Source organism: Wolffia australiana, chromosome 2 (assembly GCF_029677425.1).
Source record: "Wolffia australiana isolate 7733 chromosome 2, ASM2967742v1".
Classification (NCBI taxonomy): domain Eukaryota; kingdom Viridiplantae; phylum Streptophyta; class Magnoliopsida; order Alismatales; family Araceae; genus Wolffia; species Wolffia australiana.
The window spans coordinates 10,218,113-10,233,015 of record NC_135836.1 but is presented as its reverse complement, the minus strand read 5'-3'; the positions used below and the strand labels follow the sequence as shown (position 1 = coordinate 10,233,015).

The following is a 14,903-nucleotide window of genomic DNA, read 5'->3' as shown; positions in this document are numbered from 1 at the left end:
TAAGAGATATGAGTGTCACTTTTGGGTGAGAGGGTGTAATCTTTTCATGATCAGAGTATCAAACCTAGCGAGTAAGTAAGCTTCCGTCCTCATAACAACTAGCTCTTTCACACACCACAAGGAAGATGGTCATTAGTGCTTTAGTATTTCATGGGTGTAATCATAATTAGAGGTGCTGTTGATATTTCTGACACTCCATTTGTGTTTTTTTTTAGTTCAAGGATAGATTTATGACTCAAGGAGACCATAAGGGCATTGCTAAGTGAGTAGCAATGAATTAAGTTGGGGTGTTGATAACAACATAAAAATGTCTATAACTACACACATTTTAAATGAATTTAATCATTTAAATATTTAATTTATCATTTAATTTTCTAGATTATTTGAATATTTTGAAATTTCACCATAAATACCACTTTATGCATATTTTGGACATTTAACTAATTCTGTGTAACTTTCGTGCCAAGAATGTTTTTATTACTGATGAATATTTTCAAGTTCCATGTGTTCAGAGACTTATATATAGTAAATTGAATGTTGACCAATGGGCTAGAACATCCTTGATGATTTTTAGAGCCATTTATTCGGGCTATTGGGCCAAATTGGAGAAACTGCAATTTTGGGCTTCAAAGGAGAAGTTAGAGAGGTGTGGGCCACATCCTGGATCCCTCCACAATACTCTCTAAATCTCTAACTTTTCTTGTAACGAGGATCATGAATTTCAAATGAAAGAGTTCCACAGTTCAAATTCAGCCAATGGGAAAAGAGGAAGGAATGGCAAAGAGAAAATAGGCAAAAAATATAAGGGCATTTTACATCATGCCTACTGTATAAATATTATCTTCCTATCTCTCTCTCTACCTCATTCTGGAAGCGCCCAAGAAATGGCTAGCCATGAGGACAAGGATCTCCAGGACCCTAGTTGTTCAACCTGGTTGAACAAAGTGTTTTGAAGTTTTCTTCATTTGCTCATCCTTTTCCTGCGTAGAAAAATGGCTGATCCTGGATAAATATAAAAATATATGTCTAATAAAAGGCATTGGTCTCAAGACACAAGCACCAACACTTTAGGATCCTGGATCTAACGTTTCATCATCGCCACCATCCATTTCCCTTACATTTCCTTCCTTTTATACCACTTTCTCGCTCTATACTCCAATTTTCTATAATTTTCTCTCTCTAAAGTCAAAATGTTTCTCTCTCTAAACCTTACACAGTATCTCTAATTTATTTACTCATAATTACATACGAAAAAAATTCCATTTACCTTAACAAAATTGCATTTTATTTAATACATTCAAATCTTGTTCAAATCCCATTCTATTTATAGTCTGTTTTAGGGGTTTCCCCTTCCAGATTTTTATCCCACCTTGGACAAAATTTGGTCAAGTCTGGGTCTCGTTGGTGGATCCCTATGACCAAGGTAACCCTATGACTGAGAACCCACATCTGCGGGTCAACCTAAAATAATAAATAAATATATATATTGTTCCTTGGCCTTTTATTATTAAATAAACTCTATAAAAATATTTAAAATTAGTATTTACCATTTTTAGTCGTTTCACATTTGAATGTAATTCTACAAAATTATAAATTCAAAAAATCTGTACTTCTCTTTTACAAAATTAAATAAATTTATGATAAATTATATTTAACTATTTTTCATTATTTTCTTACCTTTCTGCTTGAAACTTAATTCCATAAAATCTGAGAAAGAAATTAAAATATCATTTTGGGTAGCTAGCTTATTTCTTAAATTTTATATATTAGAAAAAATCTGTTTAATTACTGCTTCCCTATGGATCGACCCCTTAGCCTACATTATTTAGATTTTTAAGTGGAAAATCATTATAACTGACAGTACTCAAGTCTAAATTAGAAAATTGACATAAAACCCTAATTTTGGCTGCAAAAGGGAAATATTTTATAATATTGTTGATAATTAAATGACAGGAATTTCAAAGTTCAGGGAGCTAAGTTACTGTAACTTTTTTTGCAATAAGATAGTTACTTTCAGTGCTTGTTGATAAGAGAGAGAGAGAGAGAGAGAGAGAGAGAGAGAGCAAGGGAGGGCAAGAGAGAGTGAGAGAAAGAGGGAGTCTAAGAGAGCAAGTGAGAGAGAGAGAGGGCGAGGGAGAGCGAGAGAAAGAGGGAGTCTAAGAGAGCAAGTGAGAGATAGATAGAGAGAGAGAGAGAGAAAGAAGGATATTGATAGCGATGGGGAGTGTGAGAGAGGGAGAGGGAGAGAAGGATATTGATAGAGAGAGGGAGTATGAGAGAGGGAGAGGGAGAGAAGGATATTGATAGAGAAAGGGAGTATGAGAGTGGGAGAGGGAGAGAAGGATATTAATAGAAAGAGGGAGTATGAGAGAGGGAGTATGAGAGAGGGAGAGAAGGATATTGATAGAGAGAGGGAGTATGAGAGAGGGAGAGAAGGATATTGATAGAGAGAGGGAGAGGGGGCGGGGGAGAGGGAGAGAAGGATATTGATAGAGCGAGGGGGTATGAGAGAGGGAGAGTGAGAGAGGGAGAGAAGGATATTGATAGAGAGAGGGAGTATGAGAGAGGGAGAGAAGGATATTTATAGAGAGAGGGAGTATGAGAGCGGGAGAGGGAGAGAAGGATATTGATAGAGAGAGGCAGTATGAGAGAGGGAGTATGAGAGAGGGAGAGAAGGATATTGATAGAGAGAGGGAGTATGAGAGAGGGAGAGGGAGAGAAGGATATTGATAGAGAGAGGGAGTATGAGAGAGGGAGAGGGAGAGAAGGATATTGATAGAGAGAGGGAGTATGAAAGAGGGAGAGGAAGACGGATAGAGAGAGGGAGCACAAGAGAGGGAGAGGGAGTCTGAGAGGGAGAGGGAGACGGATAGAGAGATGGAGCACAAGAGAGGGAGAGGGAATCTGAGAGGGAGAGGGAGACTGAGAGAGAGGGAGAGACAGAATTTTTGAAATATTTAGAAGTAAACAATGAAAACATTTAATTATGTATGTGTCCTTTCTTCTTTTTTGAGAGGGACGACGTCTAGTGACAGGACGAGGACGGGATGACAGCTCAAGTGACCGTGATGAAAATTTGACAGAATTTTTAGAAATTTTGGGACCTATGACGGGATGGAAGATGTGATTAAATCTACATCATACTCTTTTATTTCACCAGTCATCATCTGTCCCGTCATGTGCAAGCCATCATGTCCCAGTGGTGTCGTTCACTAGTACGAAGATACAGAAAACAGTAGTGTCCAATAAATTTTAGTATTTATTTTTGAATGAAATGACTTCAGTGAATGCTTGAACAAATATTCTATGATTGGATGAACTATTCAGAAATAAAGATAGATAGAGAGAGATACCAAGTACCCTGAATGGCATTCAGATAGAGCTGGAGGATGGATGATGAAACGTCATCCGTCCGTTCAAAAAAAGTCATCTGTCATCGTCCAGAGCGTCGGACGGATGACTGAACAGAGAGCTTTTAGTCATCTGTCATCTGTGGTAAATGATAGATGATGGAAATGACAAGCGGATGGCAGAATGGATGGATGACTTTTGGTGGTGACATAAATATTTCTCTCTCTCTCTCTCTCTCTCTCTCTCTCTCTCTCTCTCTCTCTCTCTCGTCTCGAGTCTCGATTGCTCCCTCTCACTCTCCCTCTCACTCTTTCTCTTGATAACTCCCTCTCCCTCTCTCAATCGCTCCCTCTCCTTCTCCCTCACTCTCTCTTAATCGCTCCTTCTCCTTCTCCCTCTCTCTCCCCCTCTCCCTCGTCCTCTCTATCTCTCTCGATGGCTCCCTCTCCTTGTCCCTTTCTCTTCCTCTCTCTCTCTCTTTCTTTTTCTCTCGATCGCTACCTCTCCTTCTCCCTCTCTTTCAATCAATCACTCCCTCATCCTCTCTCTCTCTCAATCGTTCCCTCTTCCTCTCTCTCATTATTTTTCTCTCGATCGCTGACGAAGCAAAAATAGGGGTGTTAATTTTTTCATTGTTATTTTTTTCGCTTCAATCAAATAAAATTTATATATATAATCTTACTCAGATATGATTAAGGTTGTCGCCTCAGGGATTGACTATTAGAGTGGAATTAACTAATGAGTAGGAGAGCAAAAAAACACCACTAGGTGTTTGTTGTAATGTCTAAGAGAGAACAGAAACAAGTTCACAGTGATTTATAAAGGAAGTCCTCTCTAAAGATTTTATTTAAACCTCAACTTTTATATATTTTTCTTAGAGGTATATTAGTGATTTTAGGAATTTTTATAGAAGTTTTAGAAATCGTTTGGTAGGAGAATTTTGAGAATGAAATCTTTCCAAGCTGTTCGATAAAATGCCTAGTAGAACAAAATGGATTTATATGTATCTTTTATAAGGAACGAGAGTGAATTTTACTGTATTTTATCTTAAGATGCATATAGAACTGGAAGTATATCTTCCTAGATTAAATTATATATATTGTTTATTTTTAATTGGTTTAAAAATATTAAAAATGATTTTTAAAAGATCAATTTGAGGATTTGCATGAAGGGTGTTCGTAGAAAGGCCTTAATGGAGATTTTTTATAGCCTGGCTTTTGCTCAAAATTGAATCATTTTATCTTATTTAAAATTTGAATCAAAATAAACAATTATTTCAAAACCTAATATAAAGAGAATTTGATAAAACACATCTGGCCCACTTTCTCTCTCTACACTTTTGTTCCCGCTCATGAAGACTCTTAATGCCAGATTTAAACTTACAATCAATATCCATTCCCTCTCCCACTCCTCCCCATCCCCTCTCCTCTCCCTCCCACCTCCTCCCTCTCCCCTCTCCCTACCCCCCTCCCTCCCCCCCCCCCTCCCCCTCTCCCTCCCCCTCTCCCTCCCCATCCCCTTCTCCCTCTCCCCCCCATCCCCCTCTCGCGCTCTCTGTCCCCCTCCCCCTCCCCTTCTCACCCCTCTCTCCCCCCCCCTCTCCCCTCTCTCTCCTCTCCTCCTCCCTTCTCCCTCTTTTCCCCCTTTTCTCCTCTCCCCCTCCCCTTCTCTCCCCCTCTATCCCTCGCCTTCTCCCCCTCTCCCCGTCTCCCATTCTCACCTTTTCCCCCTTTTCTCCCCTCTCTCCCTCCCCCTCTCCTTCTCTCCTTCTCTCCCCTCTCCCACTCCCCTCTTCCCCTCTCTCCTCCCCTCTCCCCGCCCATTCTCCGCTTTTCCCTCTTTCTCCCCCCCTCTCCCTGCCCCTCTCCCCCTCCCCTTCTCCCCCTCTCCCCCTCTCTCCCTCTCCCCCACTCTCCCTCTCCCCCACTCCCTCTCTCCATCTACCCCTCCCCCTCTCCCCGTCTCCCATTCTCCCCTTTTCTCCCCTCTCCCCTCCCCTTCTCCCCTCTCCCCGTCTCCCATTCTAACATTCTCCTCTTTTCCCCTTTCCTCCCTCTCTCCTCCCCTTTCCCCCCCCTCTCCCTCCCCCTCTCCTCCTCCCCTTCTCTCCTACTCCCCCTCTCCCCGTCGCCCATTCTCCGCTTATCCTTCTTTTCCCTCTTTTTCCCCCCCTCTCCCTCCTCCTCTCCTCCTCCCCCCCTCTCCACCTCCCCTTCTCACTCTTTTCCCCCTCTCCCCTACCCTTCTCCCCTTTCCCCTCTCATCCCCTCCTCTCTCACTCCGTCTTCCTCTCCCCTTCTCTTTCCTTCTCTCCCCTTCTCTCCCCCCCTCTCCCCTCCCATTCTTTCCACCCTCCCCTTCTCTTTCCTTCTTCCCTTCTCCCCTTTCCCCTCTCATCCCTCCCTCTCCTCTCTGACTCCGTCTTCCTCACCCCTCTCTCTCCTTCTCTCCCCTCCCTTTTCTCCCCTTCTCTCCCCCTCCCATTCTTTCCCACCCTCCTTCTCTTTCCTTCTCTCCCCCTCCCCTTCTCTCCCCTCTTCCGCCCTCCCCTTCTCTCCCCCTCCTTTTCTCCCCTTCTCTCCCCCCCTCCCATTCTTTCCCACCCTCCCCTTCTCTTTCCTTCTCTCCCCCCCTGCCCTTCTCTCCCCCTCTTCCGCCCTCCTTCTCTCCCCTCCCATTCTCTCCCCCCATTCTCTCCCTCCCTCCCCTTCTCTCCCCCTCTGCCCCCCTCCCCCCCCCCTTCTCCCCCTCTCCCCCTCCACTTCTCTCTCCCTCTCTTCCCCCCTCCCCTTCTCCACCTCTCCCCCTCCACTTCTCCCCTCTCTCCTCTCTTCCCCCTCCCCTTCTCTCCCCTCTCCTTCTCTTCCCCACTCCCTTCTCTCCCCTCTTCCTCTCCCCCTCCCCTCCCCTTCTCTCCCCTCCCATTCTCTCCCCTCCCATTCTCTCCACCCTCCCATTCTCTCCCCTCCCATTCTCTCCCCCTCCCCTTCTCTCCCCTCCCTCCCTCTCCCCTTCTCCACCTCTCCTCCCCTATCCCCTCCTTCCCCACTCTCCACTTCTCTCCCCTTCTCTCCCCCTTCCCTTCTCTCCATCCCCCCATTCTCTCCCCACCTCCCCTTCTCTCCCCTCTCCCCTCCTCTCCCCTTCTCCACCTCTCCCCTCCACTTCTCTCTCCTCTCCCCTCCCCTCCTCTCTCCCCTCTTCCGCCCTCCACTTCTCTCCTTCTCTCCCTCTCTTCCCCTCCTCCTTCTCTCCCCTCTTCCGCCCTCTTCCCCACTCCCCTTCTCTCCCCTCTTCCTCTCCCCTCTCCCCTCTCCCCCCCCCCCCTTCTCCTCTTCCCCCCCTCTCCCCCTCTCCCCCCCTCCCCTTCTCTCCCCCTCTCCCCCCCTCTCTCTACCCTTCTCCACCTATCCCCCTTCCCCCCTCTTCCTCTCTTCCCTTCTTTCCTCTCCCCTCTTCCTTCTCTCCCCTCTCCCACTCTCCCCTCCCCCTTCCCCGTCCCCTTCTCCCCTCTCTCCTTCTCCCACTCTCCCCTCTCCCCTTCTCCCCCTCTCCCCTTCTCCCCCTCTCCCCCCTCTCCCCTCTCTCCCCCTCCCCGCTCCCCCTCCCCCTTCTCCCCTCTCCCTTTCTACCCTTCTCCCCCTTCAGCCCCTTCTCCCCCCCTCCCCCTCTCCCCTTCTTCCCCCCTCCCCCTCTCCCCTTCTTCCCCTCTCCCCCAGAGAGAAAGAGAGAGAGAGAGGGAGAGAGGGGGAGAGAGAGAGATTGACAGAGAGAAAGAGAGAGGGAGAGAGAGAGAGAGATTGCCAAAGAGAAAGAGAGAGAAAGAGGGAGAGAAGAGGCAGAGACAGAGGGAGAGAGAGGGAGAGAGAGAGAGAGATTGCCAAAGAGAAAGAGAGAGAAAGAGGGAGAGAGAGAGAGCGACAGAAACAGAACGAGAGAGAGAGAGACAGAGAAAAAGAGAGAGATACTGAGGGACAGAGAGAGACAGACAGAAAGCGCATAGGAGCAACCAGGGAGGCCGTAAGCTCTGGCTTAAATGCTCCGGCCGAGGGAGGATGCGAGCTTTGTACACCAGGAAGAGCCTTCAGAGAGGAGATCCTGACGGAGTCGTGTGTCAGAGCTCGGTTGATCTTCAATTCCACATCGGCAGCGTAGAGCTCAGTGGACCTGAGAAACTCCCTGCGCTACCAGTAGTTGCTCTACCAGTAGTTGCGCCACCTTCTCCGAATAAAGCAGATCGTCCCCCACTCTGCCATTGTTCACTCGATGATGCCTCCCAGTGCAGCAGCGCCTTCATCAAATCAAACAAAGAAAAGCACACCATTACAAATCTAAATCAGTAATTCTTGCCTCGAAATCTATCGGCGATCGCTCGCCAAACACAATTAAAACCCCAAATCGGCCTCTTCTGTTTGGGATCGACAAGCTCGCAATCGTCCGCAAAAATCCTCACCGACAAGCGAAAGAAGCATCTGCGCCACGAGAAACAGGTACCAGAGCCGGTGCTGATAGAAAGTACGAATTGCAGGCGCCGCTATCGCCGCCCTCTTCTCAGAGCTCGCGACCATAGCGTGTAACAAAACGGGAAGAAGGAAGAACAAACAAAGTCCGGGCGAGTCGTACGAGGTATCTCCGAAATAAATACATTAGCACTCGGAGTGGGGCCCGCCAGCTGGCGCATTTAACCGTTCCTCTTACGCTGTCAAAACAACGGCTATCTGGCCTCTCTAATTGTCACTGGAGCCGTTACGCATTAGAATTGGAAGATGGATGCTCTAATGACAGAAAGTGAGTAAAAATCTAAAACAACACATTTATATTTGGATGTTCAATTGTTTTTTATTGAATTATGCTGACTGTTATCCAGAAACATAGAAACGCTTTTATCAGTGGCTATGCTGCTGCGGCGTTTCGCAGCTGGCTCAGTAGATGTTCGAAGAAATGCCTTAGCGAAAACTTTGTCTAGTAAGTGGCCTTGATCAGCGAGTAAGCGAGGGCCGCGGACGTAAGCGCAACCGAACTGCTCAAGGGGATGCTGCTAACGCGAAACACTGCCACGTGGAACACCATGCTGGGTGAGCCTAGTAGCAGAAACATAACATGGCCTCCTCCAGTCAAGCAGAGTGAGCCCAGCTTTAGGTCTGTATTTTGGGCACACCACCAGCCTGCATGGTTGCCCAGAGTGCCCCAACATCATCCCATCTGACAGTCTCAGCTAGATTCCGGCGAGGGTGACAAGGTGGGTGCTCGAGCCTGGCTCGAGCTTGGCATAGCGCTGAGCCGTGGCCTCCCCCAAGTTCTAGCCTCCCATACAAGCGGCAAGCCACTAGCAGCGGCACCCACGCGCCGCTGTGCATCGCTGCCTACTTCACCACCTGGTGTGCTTCCTCCACTCTCCCTACCCTGCCCAGCAGGTCCACCAGCGCTCCCCAATGCTCTGAACCAGGCTGGATCTCGTGCTGCGCCGCCATGGCGGCGAAGCACCGGCACACCTCCACCGCCTGCCCTGCATGCGCATACACCACCAGCAACCCCATGAAGGTCATTCCGTTGGGGAGAATTCCCTCCACTGCCACCATCTCTTCAAACAACCCAGCGCAGCCGCTAGCCACCCATTGCTCCCACAGGCCAGGATCATGGCATTGTTGGAGACTACATCCCTCCCGTCCATGTCTCCACACTTGGCGCTAGGGATCACCCATCCACGTCTCCACACTTGGCGCTAGGGATCGCCCGTCTGGATACCGACATCGAATTACGATTTCGGGACAGATGATGCACTAGATATCAGGAATCAAATTTTTGGTATCCATTTTTCTCAATATCCTGATACCGAATAACGATATCAGATATCAGTTGCTACAGTACTGGTATCCAATATCAATATCCATCTCGATTTCATCATCCGCCTCTGTCTCTCGAGGAGGATGATGATATCAGATATTGGAGTTAGATATCGGATTTCGATATCCAACATAGAATGGTTGTAAAAACATGATTAAATTGTTGGAGTCATCATCGTGCGACGGTTTGGAGAGGAAATATATGGGCCAGCACGTAAGCAGATAGCTTTCTAAGATATTTTATAGCTCGTTTAATATATACATCTCAAACTTTTTGTTTTCTTCCAAATGGGATAACAGGATTTACATTTTAACATTAAACTCTGAATCCTATTATCCGATATTGAAGGAAACAAAAACATTGAGTTTTACATATTAAGCAACGAAGTAATAATATAATAATTTTTTATTAAATATATTATTAAATCATTTAATCTGTATCCTACCTCTTTTAATATATATAGTTGAAAATTTCTGTTTTCTTCCATGTGGGACAATAGGAGTCGGAAGTAAACAGAAATTTTCAATTGATAAATTTAAAAAGTTAGGATATATATCAAAACCACATGGCGTTGTTAATATAAATCATCTAAAATGATGATCAATACTGATTTTTTCTGTTGATATCGACTATCGATATCCGAACACCGGTTCTGATATCCTAATATCGATATTCAATATCCGGTATCCAATATCCACCTCACCCCTACCCATTCAATGTCTGTCGTCGATATCTGTTTACACCTGCCAGATGAAATTTGTCTGATAACCGCTACCGGATATCAGAAGGACATTCCCTACTTGACGCACGGTACCCCAACGCGGTTCGAAGAAGATCATCCAAGGGGATCTCGGCTACGCCGATGTGCGCCTCTGTCCACTGCCCGAGCCGTGCCTCCCCGAGCTGCACACAGGCTGACACCACACTCAACAATGTCTTCCCATCAGCCAAGACCTCTCCCACTACATAGGTCTTCAGCATCCGTAGGAACAGCCAGAGTGCCTCCGAGGCATGCCCATTCTGCCGATCAAGGCCACATACGAGACAAAGCTTTAGTAAGGCATTTCATCAAACACGTGCTGAGCCAGGTAAAGCTAGCCACGGGCAGCATAGCCTCTGATCAAGGCATTTCAGGATTCTATGATTATAGTTCTGGATCATCCCGAACATGGACGATTGACAAACTTTTGTTCGGATTCAGTGCAGGGATGAAGGAGGGGACGGATTTTTGTCTAACGGTAAGAAAACTGTCCCGTCCAGTCCTCCGGGGATGAGTTTTTGTCCCATTTGGGAAAAAAAACTGTCCCGTCCCTCGTCTGGGATGAAAAAAACCCATTTTATATAGAGTTCCAAACAACGGGGCCGCCGCCCTCACACAGGGTGAGCTCAGCGAAGGGGAGATCTCCATGCTTGGCGTAGATGTCAACGAGGGAGCTTCGGATGAAGAGGTTGCCGCCATGGCCAGAGCAGAGGAGGGAGGCGTGGAGCTGAAGAACAACGGCGGGGGAGGAGGCGGCGGCGGGGGCGAGCACAGCGGGAAAGGAGAAGCGGTTGGGAAGAATGCCGGCAGAGCGCATGTGGAGGAAGAGGCGGAGTGCGGCGGGGGGGTCGCCGTTGCGGATGAGCCCGACCACCATTAAATTCCAAAGGACGGAGTTGGAGGTGTGCTGAGGAGGAGGGAGGGAGTGGAAGAGGCGCAGGGCTGCACTTGGAGAAGACGTCGACGAGGCTGGCGACGACGAAGGAGCAGGCGGCGAAGCAAGATTTGAAGGCAAGGGCGAGGAGCTGCTGCCCGCCGCAGAGGAGAAGCTGGTCGGCGTAGTGGCGGAGGGCCGAGCCGAGAAGGTAGCGGTCGGGGGGCAGCCTGCAGCACCGCCTTTGCCGGAGAACGTCGGACATCGCGGCGGAGCGCTGCCGCTGGATGGAAGAAGAATGCTAGCCGGGTTTAATTTCTATATATTTATATTTCATAGTTTTTTAGGGAAATAAGGAGGCGAGAGAATGCAAATTGTCATAGCGAAGCCACGTGGCTACATCTCAACCATCGGATGTGAATCTGGCGATTATTCATCCAGATTCATCCGTCCATCGTCTGAGACCTTCGGACATATGGTTTTTTCGTCCCACGGGACAAAAACTGTCCAGTATGGTGGTTCCCCGGACGAAAACCTTCCCCTACGGTGGTTCCTGGGATGAATTTCCGTCCATAATTTCGTCCATATCCTTGGACAGGACAATTTTTTCATCCCAGGACGAAACAATCGTGCCGTCTGGGTCCTTGAACTATATCTGCGTTTCTGTCAGCAGCAGGCATCATCTCAAGCAGAGATGCGGCGCCGGGCAAGTCACCTAACTTAGCGCATGACGAGATCATCGTGTTCCAGGAGACGGCGTCTCTATGAGGCATTTCATCGAACAGGCGGCGGGTAGAGCGCAGATCGCCGGATCTGAGCAGCCCGGAGAGGAGCGCGTTGTGGGATACCGTGGTTTGGCAGGGAGGGCTTTGCTGTAGGAGCTTGCGAGCCGCGGCGGGTGTGCCGTTGCATGCGTAGAGGTCCACAAGCGCTATCCGGAGATGAGGGTCGGCGGGGGCGAGGCCGAGCTTGGAGGCGCCGACGCGCGGGTGGGGGAGGCAAGCGCAGGCTTTGACGGTGGCGGTGGCGGTGAAGGGAGCGCCGCCGGCGGGGAAGAAGCGCCGGTGGAGCGCGGTGTACAGGGTGAGTGCCTCTCTAAATTGCCTTCTCTCGACGGCGCTGCACACTTCTCTCGACAGCGCTGCACTCTGCATTTGCCTCAGCGGCTGCGGGATGTGAAAGACAACTGCTGGGTGGCAAACTTTATCTGGTTTTTTTCTTTCACCAATGTAATCGCTTTACATCAGAAGCTGACAATCCTTTTTTCTGTAATTCACTGATGATGGAAATGATTACAAGGGTGTGGGTTACCCCATTCTTGCGCCGGTGAGAACGTTCAAAGGCGACAAGAATGAGAAGAACTTCGTCGGATTGACTGTGATAAAGGACTATACCGCCAGTATTAGTTAAAGAACGAAGTGTTCGTGTACCACAAGGTCCACATCACCATAAATTTGATTAATAATCTACTGTGGTCGTATTTTAAGAAAACAAGTCGTTTCATTTTTCATAAAATAAGGCTGCCAAATTTATGGTGTATGCGAACACTTCATTTTTCATAGTAAGGCCAATGTTAGTTAAGATTGCCATTTTCAGAAGTAAAACTGAATTTTAGTAGAACTCGTTTTTTTTTAAAGAATTTAGTTGAACTCGTTGGTTTGAAGGAGTGTCAGCTGCGTTAATTCATAGAATCCTGAATTTTAGTAGCCGCCAAGGCCGCCCAACGGGGCAGCCCTAGGCCACCCTAGGCAGCCCCGCCAAGGCCGCCCACGGACGCCCCCAGGTCGCCCTAGGCAGCCCTGCCAAGGCCGCCCAAGGACGGCCCAAGATGCCCCCAGGCAGCCCCGCCAAGGCCCCCCCCAAGGACGCCCCCAGGCCGCCCCTACAGGGCACCCCTAGGCCGCCGATCGTCGTCGACACCGTCCAACGCTTCAAGCCGCGCGCGCTACGCGCGCTTCGGGTGCTCAGCGCGCCCTCTGCGCACTCCGCACGCGCGCCGGCGCTCTGCGTGCTCGGCGCCCGCGCGCGCTACTGCGCGCGCTCCGTGCGCTCCACGCACCCTACGCACGCTTCGCGCGCGCAGGTAGTCGCCTACGCCTGACTCTGCGACAATGACATCTACTCACTTCCAGGGCCGTTCAATGCCCGGAACACCCAGAATCTTCCTCGTCCAGTGGGCCACTCAACGCCTGGATTCGCCCAGCCTCGTCACGATCTGAATTCCTCGCAACCTCTTCACGCACTACGGTGCCGAGGTACGCCTGAACTCTTTGGTGTCGAAAGTGTTCTCCATCCAGTATTTTCTCGAGAAGTTTCTACCGCCGTCAGAATTAGATTTGGTTTGGGTTTCCCACTTTCTCTCTCTCTTTCGAGTGTTTTTTCATGACGCGAATTCGGATATTGATTTTGATGCTTAGGCATCGTCGCGGTGGGTGAAGACAGTACTCCCGCCCTCGACGAGGATCGGAGCTGCACCACCAGTTTTTCATCGGTTTTAAAGTCCGAATCCGACCGTGTGTATTTCTGTGGCTGTTTTATCCCTCCCTACAAGCCCGTCTATTATGCTTTACCCGTCATCATCCATCTGTCCATCCCCTCAGTCAACTTTTCCTTAGTCGTCCTACGTCACTCCATCTGCGTGCACTTCTGATGTGGTGGGGATGAAGGTCGCATATTTGGAGAAGCAATCCACGACAACCAGGATGGCATCGTGCCCCCCACGCGCGGAAGGCAAGCGATGAAGTCCATCGAAATAGATTCCCAAGGTTTGCTCACCCTCGGGAGAGGTTCCAGCGTTCCAGTTGCCTTGGCCTTCTCCGTCTTGTCTTGTTGACACACCAGGCATGAACGAACATAGGCTTCTACATCTCGTTCCATTCGCGATCAGTGGTAGCTGCTGGACAGGAGTGCAAGCGTCCAGGCCTACCCTGGGTGTCCGGTGTGGGGAGCGTCGTGCACTTCATAAATGAGCTTCTGGCGCAACCCACTTGCACGCGGCACATACGACCTGTTCCCATTTGCGTATATGATGTCGTCCTTGGTCCAGAATCTCCTTGTCTTGCCCGCAGCAATGCGCTTCATCAGGCGAACAGCCTCTGGATCATCTTTCAACGCCAATTTGATTTCATCGAGAATGCTTCTTTGGACAGCTGAAAGTGTGGCCACGAACTCTTCCGGTTCTTTGCAGCTTAGGGCGTTGACCACTTGGTTGGCGCGCCCCGGCTTGTACTTCAAGTCGAAGTCGAACTCCGCCAAGAAGTCTTGCCATCTTGCTTGCTTTGGGGTCAGCTTCTTCTAAGACTCGAAGCAGCTGGTGGCCACATTGTCGGTGTAGACCACAAATTTCCCTCCGAGGAGATAGTGGCGCCAGACTCTCAGGCAATGGACCACTGCTGTCATCTCCTTCTCGTGTACCGAGTACCTCCTTTCCGCATTGTTCAGCTTGCGGCTCTCGTAGGCCACAGGGTGTCCATCCATCATCAAGACACCACCAAGGGTGAAATCAGAAGCATCGGTGTGTACCTCGTACGGCTTGTTAAACTTGGGCAATCGAAGCACCAGCTCACTAGAGACTACACTCTTCAGCTTATCAAATGCTTTTTGGCACCAGTCTGTCCACTACCACTTCACATCCTTCTTCAACATGTCCATCAGAGGGGCAGCTAGTCGGGAGAAGCCTTTGATAAACTTCCAGTTGTAATTTGCCTACCTAAGGAAAGATCTTAGCTGCGGCACTCCCTTCGACTCCGTCCAATGTCTGATGGCCTTCACCTTAGAGGGGTCTATGCGCACGCTTCCCTTCCTGACTAGGTGTCCAAGAAACTCAATCTCTTGCAAGGCGAACTCGCACTTTTTCGGGTTGAGGTAGAGCTCGTGCTCCCTCAGCTTGGCCATCACCTTCCTCAGGTGCCTCACATGGTCATCCAAGCTCTAGCTGTATATGAGAATACCATCCAAGTACATAACAACAAAATCATCGATATAATCCCAAAAATATTGTTCATCAGGCAACAAAATGTAGCAGGAGCATTTGTGAGCCCAAAAGGCATTACGCAAAATTCAAGTGATCCGTAG

At 48.9% G+C, this 14,903-nt stretch overlaps 1 protein-coding gene across 1 annotated transcript; it reads right to left on the bottom strand.

Moving 5' to 3' along the window:
- Positions 1–8,714: 8,714 nt before the first annotated feature.
- LOC144716156 (pentatricopeptide repeat-containing protein At2g33680-like) lies at positions 8,715–11,094 on the bottom strand. The gene is made up of 4 exons (XM_078591229.1): positions 10,915–11,094; positions 10,554–10,862; positions 10,010–10,215; positions 8,715–8,955 (listed from the first exon to the last, which is right to left on the bottom strand). The coding sequence occupies exons 1-4, from the start codon at positions 11,092–11,094 to the stop codon at positions 8,715–8,717; spliced, it is 936 nt and encodes a 311-aa protein (XP_078447355.1).
- Positions 11,095–14,903: the final 3,809 nt, after the last annotated feature.